The 19155-nt window shown below is 40.2% G+C and overlaps 1 protein-coding gene across 6 annotated transcripts in view; it reads right to left on the minus strand.

Annotated features, from left to right (window-relative positions):
* The window catches only part of dtnbb (dystrobrevin, beta b), a 40734-nt gene extending 21718 nt beyond the window's left edge, over window positions 1-19016 (minus strand). For 4 of the 6 annotated variants that reach the window (XM_082516135.1, XM_082516134.1, XM_082516133.1 and 1 more), the window contains exons 1-10: window positions 18796-19015; window positions 16518-16563; window positions 14511-14578; window positions 14219-14299; window positions 13888-14101; window positions 8225-8310; window positions 7816-7970; window positions 7611-7716; window positions 6828-6994; window positions 3185-3309 (exon numbers count right to left, since the gene is read on the minus strand). In XM_082516135.1, coding sequence (XP_082372261.1) covers window positions 3185-3309; window positions 6828-6994; window positions 7611-7716; window positions 7816-7970; window positions 8225-8310; window positions 13888-14101; window positions 14219-14299; window positions 14511-14577 — 1001 coding nt within the window. In that variant the 5' untranslated portion in view covers window position 14578; window positions 16518-16563; window positions 18796-19015. Of the gene's footprint in view, window positions 1-3184; window positions 3310-6827; window positions 6995-7610; window positions 7717-7815; window positions 7971-8224; window positions 8311-13887; window positions 14102-14218; window positions 14300-14510; window positions 14579-16517; window positions 16564-18277; window positions 18330-18795 lie in introns of those variants that run through there. The other 2 variants (XM_082516132.1, XM_082516131.1) reach the window with 2 other exon arrangements.
* Between the last annotated feature and the right edge of the window lie 139 nt (window positions 19017-19155).

Genomic DNA, 19155 nt, shown 5'->3' on the forward strand with positions numbered 1-19155 from the left:
TATCGCGATACATATCGTTATCGTTCTATCGCCCAGCTCTACTCTGGAAATAAAGAGATGTGTCAAAAGACACCAGAACAACTGCCAAAACTCTAGTGAATGACTTACCAAGTTGGCAATTGTTGTCTTAAAGACGAAAATCACTCGAACCCTCCACAGGAACAGACTGCAAGGTTGTACACCAAGAAAACAAATACAAAAAAGATAACTTCAAGCCTGAAGTATTCTAAGGACAACGTTGAGAAACAGAAATACTGGAGTCACTCCCTTTAATCAGGTGAGACAAAACTAGAGCTCTTTGGTCATACTGAAACTGTTTATGCTTGGAGAAAGACATGAGACGTGTACAACCCAAAGAACAACATCCCCACAGTGAAACATGGTGGTGGGAGTATTATGCTGTGGGGATGCTGCAGTGCATCTGGAACTGTGAGGTGGAAGGTGGAAAGTGGAAGAAGGATATGTGAAGATTTTGAATGAAAAACCTCAAACGGTCAGCACCAAAACTGGGTCTGAGTTATCACTTTGTCTTCCAACACGACAATGATCCCAAACACACATCACTCCTGGTGAAGAACTACCTCCAGAAGACCAAAGTGAACATTACTGAATTCTGATTATGTTTCTGTGTGCAAGGTAAAATAAAGTAAGCATACAAAATAAAACCAGGATGTTTGGAAAAGCTGTGTTAAAAAATTCCTTGCTCTGTTTAAAAGCGCTTGGAAAATACTTTAAATACTTTAAATAAAGGGAGAGAAGCTAATAATATTGTCCTTATCTGTATATAAATTAACCTGATTTGAACTGAATGACCTCAAACTAATTTCTTAAACATGGCAACAAGTTCACTGCACTCATATGATCTGCGTAGTCACCAGATCTCGCCACATCCAATAGAAATCCTGTTGAATGTGGAGGAATGGGAGATTCCCTTCATGAATGTGCAGCCGACAAATCTACAGTAGCTGCGTTTACGCTATCACGTCAATGTGGACCAAAATCTCAGAGGAACATTCGCAGCACCTTGCTGAATTTATACCACAAAGAATTAAGGCAGTTGAGAAGACAAAAGTGGATCCAACCCTGTTGTAGCAAGGTGTACCTAATAAAGTGTCCAGTAATTGTGTAACATATAAAATGCTAATGAGGTTCTAGATTTTGTTACAGTTAGATAGAGCCATGCTAGTACTTTTCTCACATCTAAAGATAAGCAGACTTAAGTGTCATGTTTAATGTATAATTTCATACTAAGGATCATATTCCAAAGAACTAAACAACACTGTTATTTCCCCCTGTGTGTTGTTTTGCAGATGTATCTGCCTGCTATTTTGAAGACCTGCACAGTTAAATTTGGGAGCTTTTAATCCGAACCAAAATTGAGAATGACAGTCGCTGATGAATACATATTTTGAAGGGTTGTCAGGTTTAAAAGCTTCTTTTCATTGCACAGCTGATGAGAGGCGCTACTTCATCGCCACACAAATCAAAATATAAAATCATTTCTGGAACCAAAAATAGATGTTTTGTTTTTTTTGTAAATGCCCTTTCAGACATAACAATAGAGACCAAAAGATGTAAAAAGAAGGGGTCAACAGTCACATCCATTATCCTAAAAGTCAGCAAACACGAATACAGAGTTTCAGCAACCTGAAAATGCCATCTGCAAGAGCATGAGGATGCACTTTGTGTTCAAAACCCTCAAAGGAGATCATAACAATAAGTTCTTGGAATTTCAAAGAAAGAATGCCAAACATATTTTTTTAATTAAAGCCCAATAAGCTATTAAAACTTAAAAGTAAAATTATAAAAAGTAGAAATAATCGTGGTACAACTTCCTCTAAGCTATATTATATTCAGTATTATTTAATCAAGGGCCTTTTCTCACTGCAAATTTTAGTTTACATCAGAAAATACTGAGCAATTAAAACCAGTTTTAGAGCTCTAAACAAAAGCCCCAGCTGGTTTCTCTGTGACGGAGCTCCATATTCTCCGTGACTACACTGTCTGAAATAATCAACATCATAAAAAAAAGATAGATATAGATATGGATTGCAACTTCCTGTGGCCCCTAGAGATACATAATTCTAAATATATTTTAGCCACAAATTTTATTTTTTATCAATATTAATCTACTTGTGTGAAGTAATTTCATGCTACGCAGCCTATAGTGTGCAAGCTAATCCAATCGCCTTATCTCTCAGTAGGAGGAAAACATCCGGGTCGACAGTTGGCTCTCCCTGTTGTGATGAATTGTAAATTTATGCAAATGTAAACTCCATCTTAAACGCATAAGTTTGGGCACAATGCAGAAAAAGCCCCCTGGCAGTGGGCAGAGTCTGGATATAAAAGCGAATCGGGGTAAAACAGGAAATCATGCGAATGTATTTACGTTGTGTCAATTTTCTTGGTATTCACGAAGCTACTTTCTCCCCTGTGATGCAGTGCACTATCAATTACTCACTGACACTTGCCAGCAACAAAAGGATATACAGACAGCTTAGATTTATGGTCGTGACTGGAATATGAAGCGGGATTTTGTTATGAAACGTGCTATGGGAACTGTCGAAAGCTCAAATACAAAAGTTGAGAGATTTCCTGCGATCATGTTAACGCCATAGACAAGAACAACCATGGACCACTGTTTTTATACTCAAAACACAGTTAGATGTTGTCTTGGTGGAGACCATAAAGCGTTGGAGTTTCAGTGCAACAAAGAAGACGCTACGTGAAAGTATCTCAGTGGTGGAATTGATTATGTTAATAGTACTATTTTTCAGCTGAAATGTAAATGAGTCTTCAGGGTTTAGGACACCAGCAGAATATAATGCATTTTCTATAATGATTTCCCAAAGCCTAGAATCTGAGATTTATACCATCGTCCCTGTTTCATTGCCAACAGACTGATGAGGATGACTGCGCTTAACGGCAGCAGCGGCTGAATCTGTGTAGTATATCAGCATTTCCATGGTAGCAAATAATCAGGGACGAGATGTCTGAGCAGGATGGCGCACTATCAGTCATGTGGTGACAGCAAAGTGGAAAGATGGAGGCAGTTACATGACGGTAGCAGACTATAGATCATGAGGATACTGATCCTTGCCATGCTGTTAATCAACAAATCTGCTGGGGTTCCCTCAATAATGACAGAGAGAGCAGGAACAAATGCATTGGGAAGAGTACTTACACAGTGTGGGTGAGCTCCTGTGGTCTCTCGGCCTGCTCGGGGAATACGGGATGTGGCGGCTCTCCGATGGGGACGCAGCCTAGCGATTTACTGATGGCATGGCTCAGCTTTTTAGCCGGAGACTTCTGTGAGTTAGGCAAGACAAACAACGCATTGGTTAGCTTTGCAATTTTGTTGACTGCTGTGACTGTGTTGGAGTGAAAACAGTTTTACGCTGTTAGAAGTCATTTACATAACTAGGTCAAGACGTTGTTTACTGTGGGAAAAGTGGGGATGAGAAGTACTTGTTGCATACTCAGTAAAAGCTTCTATTGAGCAGGTTCGGTGGATTCTTTAATCCAAATGGCTGAAAAACTGCAGTGAAGCTTGACAGCAATGCTTCATTCAGGAGAAATAAGGGAAGAAGCTTCAAAATATAACAAACACATTTAGGTTTGGCTACTCTGACCAATGGTTTAGGATGATTTCCAGCACTTGTATTTCACTCTTTAGGAAACTCTGAATTATATGGGAAAAGTATACAGTACTATCCCTAATGTTTCTGATGAGTGATACTTTAACTTCTTAACTGAAGTCACTCATATCTTATGATTTTTTAAATTATATTTTCTCATACTGGCAGGTTAGAGCATCTTTCAACATATTTTAGTGCGGTACAAGGTGGTCACCACAACAGATCATTTGCCTTCATCTCATCCTGTCCCTAGCATCCTCTTCGGCTCTCACTAATCCTCTGCATGTCCTCCTTCACTACATCCTTTGGTGTTCCTGTTTTCCACCTGGCTGGCACCTCTGTGTTCAACATCCCTTGTCCAATATATTCACTATCACTCTTCTCCAAATGTCCAAACCATCTCAGTGCCTCTCTAACTTTGCCTTCAAAGTGCTTATCCTGAGCTGTCCCTCTGATGTACTCATTTCTAATCCTGTCCCTCCTGATCACTCCCAATGAAAATCTTAGCACCTTAAGCTACCTTCTACTCTGCCTCATGTCTTTCTTTTGTTTGACCGAATGTCTCAACTTAGAAACTTTTCTTTTCACTTTTGTTGTTATCCTTCTGTCACAAATCACCCCGGACGCTCATCTCCACTCACCTCTCTTGTGCACTGTCCATTGCTTTGGATGGTTAACCACAGGTATTTATATTCATGCACCTTCACTACTTCTTTCAACTTCACCTCCCCCTCTTACTACAGATCACAATGTCAATTGCAAGCATCATAGTCCTTGGAGATTCCTGCCTGACCTCATCTGTCAGCCTGTCCATCACCACTGCAAACAAGAAGGGTCTTAGAGCTGATCCATGATGTAATCCCACCCCCACCTTGTCACTCCTCATGCACACCTCGCTATTGTTGCTGCCCTCATGTTCTGCACCACCATCAAATACTTCTCTGTCACTTCTGACTTCCTTGTGCAGTACTACAGCTCCTCTCTTGGCATCCTATCATGTGATTTTACTAGAGCCATAAAGACACATTGCAACACATTCTGACCTTCTCTGTACTTCTCCATCAGCGCTGTCAAACACTACATCTGTAGCGCTCTTTCCTGGCATGAAGCTGTACTGCTGCTCACTAATTTTCAGCTCTCTTCTTAAACTACCTTCACCAACTCTTTCACTGGTAGCTCTGATCACTTGACTGTCATGTTGACACCTGAATGCAGGCCCAGAATGAGCCAAATGCCTCCGGCAAGTCAGATATCAGAAAGCGGCCTCATGAGGCTAATACATCCTTGCAGGACAGCTTTGAGTGCGCACGGTGGACCTTTAGAGACCTCTAGGAATACACAGATGCTGTCACTGAATTTGTAAACAAATGCACAGACGATGTGACTGTCATCAGAACTGTCAAGACACTTGGTGACAAGCCACAGCTGACAACTGAGGTCTATTCACCACCGAGGATCAGAGTTATCATCTGGAAACAGCTCAGCCTATAGCATACGAAGAAGCAACTGAAAACAAGCATTATGTGAAAAACTGTCAAATCATTTTACAAACAACAAGGACACACAGCGCTTGTGGCTGCGTTCCAGACAGCAGAAGGCTATAAACCCACTGTGCAATCAGGTCTTAATGACCCCACTCTACCAGATAACACTCAGCACTCTGAACACAGACAAAACTAAGGACATGATCATGGATGTCAGGAGGACAACCTCCAGTTGTGTCCCACCACTGACCATCAGTGGATCTATAGTAGAGCAGGCAAAGTGCACCAAGTATTAGGAAGTGTATCTGAAGGAAGGTTTGAACTCCAGTGACAACACCACAGCCCTCATTAAGGAGGTAAAACATTGTCGCCATCTCCTCTGTAACATGAAGACATTGAACCTGAAGCGGGACCTCGCCACTCCACCCCTGACAGTCTATTACAGAGGCACCACCGAGAGCATAATCATGTCCTGCATCACTTGCTGGTTTGGAAACAGCAGGTCTGAGGAAAGACACAAACTGAACAGGATTGTGAAAACAGCAGGTGACAGCATCATAAATGATCCCTGCCATCTATCTCGCAGCCTGTTTTCTCACCTGCAGTCAGGAAGAAGGTAAAGAAGCATTTTATTCTGCTATAATGATTTTATTCTAAATGCTTCTTAACCATGTTTTATATGATCCAGATATTTTTAAGTACCAATGTTTATTTTATTTATTATTGTTTATTATGGTCCTCATATGTTGAGCTAAATGTTTATTTTCCCTAGGGCAAGCAGAAATGGTATTTAGTTTTTATGCACATAAAAATGATACAGTTCAAGTTCTTTCCCATATCTTCATAGTGTGACTGATTAAACACATCCGTCTGTAGCTACTACAGCTCTGCACATCAACCTTGTTCTTGAAAATCGGGGCGACGTGCAGAGCTGTAGTAAACAGCACTCCTCTTTCTTGCTACGAACCTTAATGTTAGCACAACGTAGTGAGATGTGGTGTAGGAATAAAAATGCATGTCCTTGCCTGTATAATCTCACACTTGAGATTTAACTAACAAATAAAAGTAGGAAAAATAAATGTACTGCACTTGGAGGCAGATAGAGAGCAATTGAAAAATGGATGAGCATCCATTTTTTTCTGTCACATAGCCAGTAATACTGCCAGGTAATCAGGACCGAGGTTAACAGAAAAAGCATCCAAATGGCAACAGCAAATAATTTCACTGGTGTGCGTACATCATACCAATTTATCAGGGAAGCAGGACAACATCCCAAACAGATGCATGCACCTACCCCATGTTATAATTTTCTTTCTTTTTTTATATCAGAGAAAAAGCGTTTTGTTTTTCTCCGGCATGTCATTCCAGTCCTCAGGCTACAAGAGCAGTCATTCTTCTCTGTGTAAAATCCAAGTGGTATGTGAAATGGGTTCAGACTTCCCATGTTTCAATTTATAACATAATGATTGAGCTTTGGGGGCAGCAACACAGTAAATTCAGTCAATACAATTTTATTTGCCAAGATGAGTAAAACCCCATTAAATCCCTGCTGAATTTGTCTGAAAGGACGAGAAATGTGGGCACAGGGTTGCTATGTCATAAAATCAGTCGAGATGAGACCGAAGAGATATTGACTTTTCAATTGTATGGAAATGGGAAAAGCATAATGTAAGACTGAGAAATAATCAGAGCCTTTTCCCCTTACCCAAGACGAGTGCTCCTTCATCTGGTGCTGGTTGCTATGGGGACCATTAGCATGGCCACGCCAGAAGCAGCTTTGACAGAGCTGGTAGCCATGGCACTGTTGGCACCGATACCGGAAACCCATCATGCTCTCACTCCGGCAATAAGAACATTCCACCGGATGGAAGACTGAGTGGATAAACACGAAAACAAAGACACTTTCCTGTCAGAGTGGTGATGTCACTAATCTCAGAGCTACTTCTGTATTTGGTTTGTTTTAAATAATAAAAAAATTCAGATACTTTACGTATGTCAATTTTATGTTACCTTATACTCCACTATATTTACTTGAGAAATTAGTCAATGCTTTACAGATAAAGGACAATTAAAAATGATCTTCTGAGTTGACTCCACCACTTCTGTAACAACCAATAGCTAGAAAGTTGACACTATGACACATCTTTAAGACAGCCCACGTCCCCCCACCCCGCCCCCTCATTAGCATATGAAATGTAGAGAGAAAATATTTTTATTCATTTGGAGAAATAAGCGACGGGAAAGTACATTTATAATTTATTTACACAATTTGTTGTCATCGTCTTGATTTTGGTCTTGGAGCCAAGCCAAGACTGGTTTCATGATTTCTTCTGGCTTTTCGTATAACAGGATTTCCTTGTTGGTTTTTTATGATATTTCACTCACTTTATAAAATGTTACCATGAGAGAAAATGTCTAAAAATAGTGAATTATTATTCCTTTCTCAAGCATCTCTTCTCAGTATTAAATTTGGTTTGGGAAAACTTACCATTTTCAACATTAGCAAGTCGGTGCATGAGCGGCAGCCACACAAGACACTGCGGGGGAGGATCTGCCATCAACACATCCAAAAATGTGTTCAGCATGATCTTCTTCTAGATACAAACACACACATGCATGCGTTGAACAAGTGTAAAGCACTGAAGACTTTGAAAAAAGTAAAGGAGAAAGCTGATTCAATATTCTCTTCCTACCTGCTGAGGGAAGCACGTCCGCACTGAGTGCTCCGTGTAGCCGAATGATGGGCCCTCGAACACGGCTGTGGGGAGTTTCAGCACCTCCCGAAGGAACTGATCAAACTTTGCAAACACCATGACGCCACTGGAGTCGGAGATCTGCGAGAAAATATCTGAGAAAGCAAATGTCACATTTTACTTTTGAGCAAAAACAGGATGCAAACCGGCACTTGACATTTATGTGAATGGAAACTATTGATCCTAGGTACACAGACTCAGCATTAACTTAATGCATTTAAAATAAATGAATACTGTATATATGTTGCAGCAGTGCCCCTGTGTGTTTAACTCGAGTAACTACATGCAGACCCTGGCATAATTAACCAAAACATCAGCTTTTAAAAAAAGCAGTCAAAATTGTACTTACAGCGTAGTTTGTCAACAATCTTCCCTCCACACATTGTTGCCAGCATGGCTTTCATTGAGAAAACTGTCAACTTCCCATGGCTTTCACTGCAAGTGGAAAGCATTCCAAGAAGCAGAAAGTTGAATTCAAAATGAATAAAATATACATTTGTTTATTAATTCTGCTCCTATAGTACTAGGAATTTATGGTTTTTATGCTTTTCATGCTTCTTTTTTTAATTTAACCTGAAGTTTTGTCATTTAAGAGGAAAAACTAACATTCAGGAGTACGAACAAAAATAAAATTGAAAAATATGACTGCAGTGTTGATTTTGCATCCTTTAGCATACAAAATGTGAAGAATCTTTAACTAAACCTTAAACTACGGTTGACCGTGGACGTACAAATGATTATTCACCTGCTTTATTAGGTTTCTACAGGGAGTGCAGAATTATTAGGCAAATGAGTATTTTGTCCACATCATCCTCTTCATGCATGTTGTCTTACTCCAAGCTGCATAGGCTCGAAAGCTTACTACCAATTAAGCATATTAGGTGATGTGCATCTCTGTAATGAGAAGGGGTGTGGTCTAATGACATCAACACCCTATATCAGGTGTGCATAATTATTAGGCAACGTCCTTTCCTTTGGCAAAATGGGTCAAAAGAAGGACTTGACAGGCTCAGAAAAGTCAAAAATAGTGAGATATCTTGCAGAGGGATGCAGCAGTCTCAAAATTGCAAAGCTTCTGAAGCGTGATCATCAAACAATCAAGCGTTTCATTCAAAATAGTCAACAGGGTCGCAAGAAGCGTGTGGAAAAACCAAGGCGCAAAATAACTGCCCATGAACTGAGAAAAGTCAAGCGTGCAGCCGCCAAGATGCCACTTGCCACCAGTTTGGCCATATTTCAGAGCTGCAACATCACTGGAGTGCCCAAAAGCACAAGGTGTGCAATACTCAGAGACATGGCCAAGGTAAGAAAGGCTGAAAGACGACCACCACTGAACAAGACACACAAGCTGAAACGTCAAGACTGGGCCAAGAAATATCTCAAGACTGGTTTTTCTAAGGTTTTATGGACTGATGAAATGAGAGTGAGTCTTGATGGGCCAGATGGATGGGCCCGTGGCTGGATTGGTAAAGGGCAGAGAGCTCCAGTCCGACTCAGACGCCAGCAAGATGGAGGTGGAGTACTGGTTTGGGCTGGTAGCATCAAAGATGAGCTTGTGGGGCCTTTTCGGGTTGAGGATGGAGTCAAGCTCAACTCCCAGTCCTACTGCCAGTTTCTGGAAGACACCTTCTTCAAGCAGTGGTACAGGAAGAAGTCTGCATCCTTCAAGAAAAACATGATTTTCATGCAGGACAATGCTCCATCACACGCGTCCAAGTACTCCACAGCGTGGCTGGCAAGAAAGGGTATAAAAGAAGAAAAACTAATGACATGGCCTCCTTGTTCACCTGATCTGAACCCCATTGAGAACCTGTGGTCCATCATCAAATGTGAGATTTACAAGGAGGGAAAACAGTACACCTCTCTGAACAGTGTCTGGGAGGCTGTGGTTGCTGCTGCACGCAATGTTGATGGTGAACAGATCAAAACACTGACAGAATCCATGGATGGCAGGCTTTTGAGTGTCCTTGCAAAGAAAGGTGGCTATATTGGTCGCTGATTTGTTTTTGTTTTGTTTTTGAATGTCAGAAATGTATATTTGTGAATGTGGAGATGTTATATTGGTTTCACTGGTAAAAATAAATAATTGAAATAGGTATATATTTGTTTTTTGTTAAGTTGCCTAATAATTATGCACAGTAATAGTCACCTGCACACACAGATATCCCCCTAAAATAGCTAAAACTAAAAACTACTTCCAAAAACATTCAGCTTTGATATTAATGAGTTTTTTGGGTTCATGCAGCGTTCTGACGTATGGATTTCTAGTGTGGTTCCCCAGCTGCACCAAGGCCGATCAGCAAGCACTCCAGCGGGTGGTGAAAGAAGCTGGCAGAATTATTGGAACAAGTCTGCCAGAGATCAGTAATATCTTCCCCACTCGCTGTCTGAGGAGGGTGCACAGTATCCTGCGGGACCAACATCACCCTGCGCGCCACCTTTTCCATCTGCTGCCCTCAGGGAGAAGGTACAGGTCTATACAGGCCAGAACATCCAGACTGGCCAACAGCCTGTATCCACAGGCTGTGAGGCTCCTGAACTCTCTGCCCCCCTCTCACGGACAATAACCATATCCAACTTCTTAATAGCAATGAACTGGTCTGCATTGGTGCATCATATCTTTATTCTCTTCCCCCTCCTGCCCCCCCCCCCTCTTTCTTAAATAGATAACTATCATATCTGATATCATATCTCACAGTACAATAATATTGAATGGGTTGCATTGTTGTATTTTGTCATGTTTCTCAGGTCTTTGTCTGAATTTCTACGAACATTATTGCTAAGGATTGTCTTATTGCATTGGAGTCACACTGGGTTAAATATGTACACTTGGGTTTTAAGGGGTATTTATTATTTTCTTCTTTTTTTTGGGTTGTATGGAAGCCCCAAACGCAATTTCATTGTTCTTGACAATGACAATAAATAAATAAATACTAAAAATACTAATACATTGAGAACATGGTTGTTGTTCAATAATAAAATTATTCCTCAAAAATACAACTTGCCTAATAATTCTGCACTCCCTGTATTCTTCTTATAAATCGTTTTAACTTGCCTAGCGAGACCAGCTTGTTTCATCTGAGATTCATTTAGCTCTTGCTTCCGAGCAGAAGTAACAGAGTGGATGAAAGCTCTCCTGCCTAATTCAGTTTGGACCTGAGGGACAGATAGCAAAACTGCTTCCTGTGACTGCAGCAAGTCGTTTCCAAAAGTTTCACAGAGATACGGGAGCATGAATAATAACAGAGTGGGACCAGAATGGCTTTACAGATAAAAGTAAACCAATTGAATGGATCCCTGAATGGAGAGGGCAAGCAGCCAATCAATTTGAGTACACGAGGTACAATAATGAGAGAGTGCTTTATGGTCAATAATAAACCTCCCTGATTCAGGAAGCGGATATTAAGAGGAGGGACGTACCGTAAAACATCTCCAGGGTTACCAGACTTTGTCGACCGGTACAGGGTAGCTTATATGTTAACATTTTTGATTGATGAGCGGTTTAATATTTCAGTTAGTTAAATGTACATAGACAGGGTCCTTTAATAAAAGTAAATATGCTTGTATAATCTTAATTATTAGCTAGCTTAGAGTCTATTTGTTAGCCTGATCCATACCCACCTAAAATCCTGATTTTGAACCTACTAGAAGTTAATAACATTTTACATTCTTCATCGATTGCTGGGTCATTGATACTCTGTCCTCTGCACCAATCTGTATTTCTGGGATTTCTGAAAACAAGATCCATGGACCATCTAAGTGCCAGTAATGGTTTTACTGTATTTTGATTATGTTTGGAAATAACTCAGCCATGTATAAGTGTCTATTTAACATCCTGAAAGTTAAGCAGCTACAGGAAATGTTCTCCCCTGGTCTTTTTAATCACATATAACACAACACAAACCAGAAGGAGAACACTTGGAAGTGCCCAAGCAAATCTTTGGGAGGTGGCAGTCTTTCTGTTAGTGTGACAAATCACAGAGTCAGAAATGTGGATTTGTGAAGATTTATGGGTTGAAATTTTAAAACTGCACTTGATTTAAAAAAGGTTCAAAAAGAGCATTGTGCAAAAGTCCAGAGCCACCTCAGATTTCTATATATTTTGCTAGGAAGATGAGAAAAGGCTCCCGAAATTACTGATTTATTAGTGAGCTTGAAAGTCAGTATTTAATTTAACCACCTACATTCGTCAACACAACCTGAACTCTCTTACTTGCCATTTCTTTAAGTAGTCGTCAGGAATAGTTCTCTTCCCACTTCCCGAAGGACATTCAAAGTTAAGTTCTTCTTTGGATGTTGGCTCCCTTTTGTTTAATTCTGTTGAGGTTTGGGCTCTGGGGAGGCCACTCCAAATGACTGATAGTTTTCTACTGTTTTTCTATCCAGGTATGCTTTTACTGCAGTGGCAAGGTTGGGATCATTGTCATGCTGAAAAATGAAGTTGTTGCTAATCAGATTATATTAGATGGTATTGCATGGCGAATCAAAATCTGATGGTACTTTTCTACGTTCATAATTCCATCAATTTTGATAAGATCCCCCAAAACCACTGACTGAAATGCAAAGTCAAACCATGACAGAGTCTGTACTGTGTTTTACAGATAGCTGCAGATACTTTTGTACCTGATCTCCTCCATATATACTAATCATATGAATCCAAGACCTGTTGCCACTGATTTTCATTCCGGTTCTTGTGTAATTTGGCACACCTCAGTCTTTTATCCTAGTTTCCCTTCCTTGACAGCCAACCTACCATTTCTTTTGAGGCTTTAGCAAACAGTGGATTATCTGCAGGCTCCAGTGTATCTCTCGGATCCTGTGTAAGGTTTTTGATGGATTTTTTTACTAGTTTTTTCTTCTATTAAGGGGATGACTTTCGACACCATTGATCTGCTGTAGATCATTTTTAGAACTGTCACTTCTTCTCTTGAACTTCAATTGCTGAGATATTTGGGGTGGCGGGAAAAAAAATCGAACCAGCACAGTATTGTGATTTTTTGCATGGTGATACTGTATTAACCCAGGGACATGAAATATCAATATTTTTTGTTAAAAGAATGAAAATAAATAGAAAATAATAAATGAAAATACCCTGGGAATACGACTCAACTGCATGACCATCCTGAGATAATGTTAGCTGAACAAGTTTACACTAAATCCAACACTGGAAAAACACTTAGCTTGATAAAGTACGTAATTGCCAGCTTGACCCATTCAATAGCAGACTGACAACAGAATGATAGCAGGTGACAAAGTTTATGTCACGGTCCTGGGTCAGTGACGCAGTGTTTTGTATTTTCAGTTATTATATAGTCTTTGATTTCATAATTTATCATTTCTGGTTTCTTGGTTTCTGTTCCTGTGCTCCTCCTGTGCTCCGTGTTTCCTGTGTCTCCTCAGTCAGTGCCAAGTCTGTATCTTTGTGATATCTGTGTGATTTGTGTATCTTATTTCAAATAAGAAAAAGCTTTTTTTTAAGCAATGCATTTTATAAGCGATTAAGAATTGATTATTACCTAAAAACTGATTTGAAGCAACAATGTCAAATAGTTGATGGCTTCAGCTCCTCTTTTGTGACAATGTGAGGTTTCCACATGTTTTATATTAGTGGACTTGATCCAGTAATCTGTAGCCACTTTTTGTCTTTTTAACCTATTTATAAAAACTATTTACAGTTTATTGCAAAACTCATGTTGGATTCATCTTTGCTTGTTGTTCTGTTGAATTTTTTTTTTACTGCATACAGTAAATTTTCTTGCAGTCCTGCAGTTACACTTATCTTGAATTTGCTATTAGCCAGCAGATTCAAACCATGAACCATCTCGCTGTGAAGCAACAGTGCTAACCACTGCTCCAATGTGCCACCCTCCTTTGGTAAATATTATCTTTAAAAGATCCTAAATAAGAGCTGTGCCTTTACTCTTTTGTTGTTTGTTGTTTCTATCCAAACAACACCACCTACAGACTAGACTACAGTATAGTACTTCTCTGTGTTGTGCACCTATTCCATACCTATCATATGTGGCCACCATGAAGTTGAGCAGGAGCCCAATGGACTGTTCCACATTGATCTGGTGGGTGGTGGGCAGCCGCTTGTTGAGCTGGTAGTAAATGGAAGACAGAATAGTCTCCAGTCGTGACACATTGATTTCAGCATTGTGGTCCAATGTGTTGAGCCCGTTGTCACGAAAGGCTTCGATCATGTTCCAGACATCCACCAGATGAACTGTGAGGGGGGATTGGCAAACAGACAGAATACAATCAATCAAGTCTGCATTCATGTTCAAACAAATGTTTCTGCTGGTGTTATAACGGCTGAAAAGAGGTGACATTTTTTTCTTACGGTTACATCTCTTCTGCACAAACCGAAGTTTGCAGGCAGTCCTATAAGTTGACAGTCTGATGACATCAAAGTTTTGAGCTCCTGAAAAATAAGAGAAACGCAGTCTCAAAAAATCATCTATACCTGACAAATGTAATCTGATATCAAAGTAAAAATATCACTTAAAGCTTTTTGAATGTTTATTTAATCAGTGATACGCTCTGTGTGGGAGGAATTACACGCGAGGGACCATGCATGTTTGTGCATTACATGAGATAGTGAAAAGACATCTCTCGCAGTCGACTCCACTCACTCATTTCCATGAAGAGCTGTCTCTTCTCCACCATGGCCTTGCCTCGTTTACTGCCTTCCTCGATCATTCTGTGGCACATCAAACACCAGTGCATGCAGCACTTACTCTTACTGTGCTTACTGCACAGCAGCATAGTAATAAATGCAACACACAACTCATTTCAGTGTCAGAAGTCATAGAGATAGGACTAAGAAGGATTTGAATGAACTACACTTCTTGCATAAAACTAAAGAAAATGCAGATATATACAGAACAGATGATTTTTGTGGATAAAACAGAATAGAAAAGGATCTGGTGTTCAAGTCTAAATTACATTTACCAGTGGAGGGCACACAGTAAGTGATCCATTATGTGGCTATAATGAATTATTGAAACACTCAGATGAACCCTTGAATACGGCTGTACCAGCAGGAAGTTTGCAATTTACCCTCTGCACAAAGGACAGCGTTAGTCATCAATATAACCTTGGTCAACTATGTAGATGATTTTGCTTTGAAATTTCACTTGTTTATTACTAGTCCATTCCCTATTACCGAGAAGGGACAGAGAACTGAAAAGAAATTATATATACATTATACTGAGAGTGTGCTTGGTAAAAGAATAGCCGTGTCAGAACTGTGACTTTTATTAAAAAGAAGAGTTTAACACTGTCCGGATGATGTTACTTCCTTCATTAGGTATATAAGGAAAAATTAAAAAATATATCCTTTCACATTTGTAGGTTTAATATGAAGCTACAATCAGGTGCCAAATAGCTTAGCTTAGTATAAAGATTTGAAAATGTGGAAATTGTTTGCTCTCCAGCTTCTAAAACTCACATAATGACCAGAATAGGTTGTAGTTTAGGGTGGGTTACATAAGGGATATTTATATATAGTATTCCAGTATTTCTGCATAGACAGTTTTACCAGTTTCTGGCTATACTAGCTTACCAATGTGAGAATGTTTTAGATCAATTACGCGATCTAACTCTTGGGGGAAGTGGAAATAACTAGAGATGCGCCAACTGACCAACAAGAGACCAGAATCAGCTGATTTCCAGTGTTCTTTGCCCAGACAGGTGACCAGCCAGTCAGCCTCATGTACATATATGGCTTATTATGGGCCAGACCACAATGGCATAGGCAAACAGTCATATACTAGCATCTTATTGGGTGAAGACACAAACCTTGGCAAAATAAATCGCCACAAAATGGAACAACAAATTTAATAAGACACTTAAATCCCCCTCACCAAGCTGAACATGGATATTTTAAAAAGGTAGCAAAGGCAAAATGGCTAAAGCTATCAGTATCAGCCTCGGTATGAGCAATGAAAGAGTAAGTGTAACTTACTGCAGTTTGGCAAAATTATTCAATCTTATCAATTCTTTACTAGTGAAAATAAATTTTGCATTAAATTAAAGTATGCTGTCTATTGCAGTTCTTAGAAAGAAAATCTCAAGAAGCCAAGGAAATTGCAATCTCTACAAATCTTTTAAAATATGATGACAAAATCTATTTAGCTCTAAACTCACGAGCATGTAAATATTTCTCAGTGCCCCCAAATAATTATCTGATACCAAAGAAGAGATGCCTATTGAACAGCTTTAACTGTTGCTGCCTGATTGAACTTCACTGTTGACTCTGTTGTGCATTTTCAAACAGGATTCACTGCTGGTGTATGTTTTCTTCTCAGCTCAGCAGGGAAAGAAAAGCCCCCTTTGAAACAACACAGGTTTCATTACTTCATTCACTTCTTTCTCTGTACTATTTTTCAAAAGCATCTCCATGGCTTTTATTATTGTGATTCCAGTCACTTCTTTACAGTGTCACTTCTCTCAAACACAGGACAATTTAATTTACCGTTACCACCAATTCTTTTGGACTTGTTTTCTTATCTGACAAAAATAATTTACCGTGAAGACAATTTGCACATGGACACCGTATCCTTTCCTGCTTACCAAGCGCTTATATGACATGCTTTACATGTGACATATTATGTCACACTGATTTTAAAAGTACTTACCTGCCGCACACTGTATGTCAACAAAGTGAAGCCTTAAACGTTGACCCTGTGAAAAAAAAACAAATTGAAAAAGGTCAGCGAGGGTGTCTTGATATTGACTCGACACCACCATTACTACGAGAGATGAGCTATTTCACGCTGACAAAATGTAGTAGACTTTTAAATAAGTAATTAACACCTCCCTTGTTTACCTCCTTCAAGGACTTATTAACTCTCACTTTGTGCTTTTCTTAACCTCCCCTCCATCGCCTCCTGTAGAGATACTGGTGAGCCAGCAAGGGAGCACTCCAGTGCCTGTGGTCTGTGCAAATGATAATTCTCTATGACATCCCGCTCAGCAGTGACTGCATCCTGTGGGCTAATGACACCGACTGAGCTGCAAAGGAACCACTTAATGATGACGGACACAGAGCACATTAGGGATAGCCAATAAGCCATTAGCACTGGGTGTCCCTGGGACCAAGGACTCAAGAGTATCCCAAACATGTTTAGATTACTTGCTTATTCTCATGGTGAATTGAGGGCATTCAGCTGATCAGCAAACCATAGAAGCCAAGGTTCGAAGTGTGTAGACAAGAAGCCCCCCCCCCCCCCTTTTTTTATTTTGCTTTCACTTCTATCCAACCTTGTTTTAGACAGACTGATCTCTAATGTTATGACAGAGCCTATTTCCAGTCACAAACTCGCACCTCTCCCTTGTCTTGAACATTTCTCTGTGCTGCTTACAAGAGCCAGCAAAGATTTTTAAAGGGGACGCTTCATTGAAATTAAGTTTTAAATAATAGATATTAATATAATAAGAGCCACATCTAAAGACTATTTTCAACATCAAACAATCTGCTGATATTTTTCTCAAATGTTCAATCAATATTTTTGCCATACGACAGCTTTGGGTGATTTCTTTAACTACAGCCTGGCTTTCTAACAAGCAAAACCTCCCACTTCCTAAACAGCGGGTTGAGTAAAGCAGAAAATCCAGTTGTGGGAATCTGATGTTTGCTTGAAAAACCAAACGAAATGTCAGATTTTTTCCAAATAATTAATTTTTTTGAGCAACTGAATGACTCATCGTCAGCTCTTTGACAACAACCACTCGTTTCACAAGCAGCAAAACCACTCTGTGCAATAGTCAAAAATCTGCTTCAGTGCTTCTAAACACCATCACATGCCTTTGGAGCTGGCAAAGCATGGTAGTTTGGATAAAGTCAGACCAATTATATATCATAATTGTGATTCTAAATAGAGAAAAAAAAAGAGCTTTGGGGGCATTTTTAGAGCAGATATGTCAAAGGGGCACGGCTGCCCTTTGGCGAAATGGTTAAAAAACATTGGTTATGCAGTGGAAGACCCAGCAGAGACATGTCAGCAAAATATCACAATGGTTCATTGTAAATAAATTCCCTCTATGAGGTAACTGCTGAAATTCATGAGTATGCAACAAGGGTTGCACACTGGCAGTTCGTGTTCACAGACGTGTAATCAGAGCCTGTAAGCAGATGACAGTTTAACGGTTAAGTTGATTATTTGATGGAAGTTTTTAATAATTCATGCCAAAATAAATTCAGCACATTCAGATCACAGTCGGTGTGATCACTGTTTCACCGGTCCCGATCAATGGGATTTCTGGCTAGTGCCATTTATTCATCTCCCCATAAACAATCACAAGCTCGTAATAATTTGGATGTCAGATGCTTGCAGTGAAGTCAGACTGTGTAGTAATCATCACAGGCCTGGAAAGGTGCATTTTACTGTAACCGCACCTTCAGCTCCAAGGTAATGACAACATCCTTTGACGCGAGTCAACATAAGGACTCGGTTACTGCAGTATCTCTCCGCCGCTGATATCATTCACTTCTCCCTTTCTACGAGCCTTAATTCTAACGCTGAGCAGCACCGCAACACTTAAAAATCACTTCTAAAGCGACGGCAGAGCATCAACGCAGCCATGTTGCTGATTTAACCGCCTATTTACCTTATTTCCGCAGTGGGGAATGTGTGTCGTGATGTCCATACATTTATTTTTTATTTTTTTAATTTGTATTTTTTTGGTTAACAAACAATGACAATTCTGCATTTCTTCAAATCCTACTGGTGTCTCCACAGCCAAGTAAGATACATGGCGGGGAATTGGCCTTTACCGGAGGAAAATCGCGCAGGTTGCGTTTAGAGCATCATCATCATCGGTGGCAGCAGCAGCAGCATCAGATAGGGAGGATGTAAGTGGCTATGGGCGAATAAGGGGGATATTTCCTCCGTGCTGGACAGCCCCACTTCTCACCTTTAATAAATCCACGCGTTTCCCCTGATGTTAAAGCTGTCCGGGCGATGAGAAACAGCTCGGACCATCCATCGTCGTTTTTCAAGCCCCTCTCCCGTCTCATCCGACTTCAGTCTTCGCAACTGCGGTTGTAGCCGCACATAGAAATGTAGAGGCGCCCTGCTCCGCTCGGCATCGTCAGCGACCCAGCGGCAGAGGACAGTAGATACAAGCAGGCACGAAGATGCCATGCGCGACCAACTACTAGTACACTTTACGCATGTGCGCACGCACACTGGTTAAAGGCGCACTACTATTATTAATACCGCTGTTACTCTGAAATATAATCCCCAATATTATACACTGAATAGGAAGAAGCAC

This window comes from Aulonocara stuartgranti, assembly GCF_965226115.1.
Source record: "Aulonocara stuartgranti genome assembly, chromosome: 19".
NCBI classification, from domain to species: domain Eukaryota; kingdom Metazoa; phylum Chordata; class Actinopteri; order Cichliformes; family Cichlidae; genus Aulonocara; species Aulonocara stuartgranti.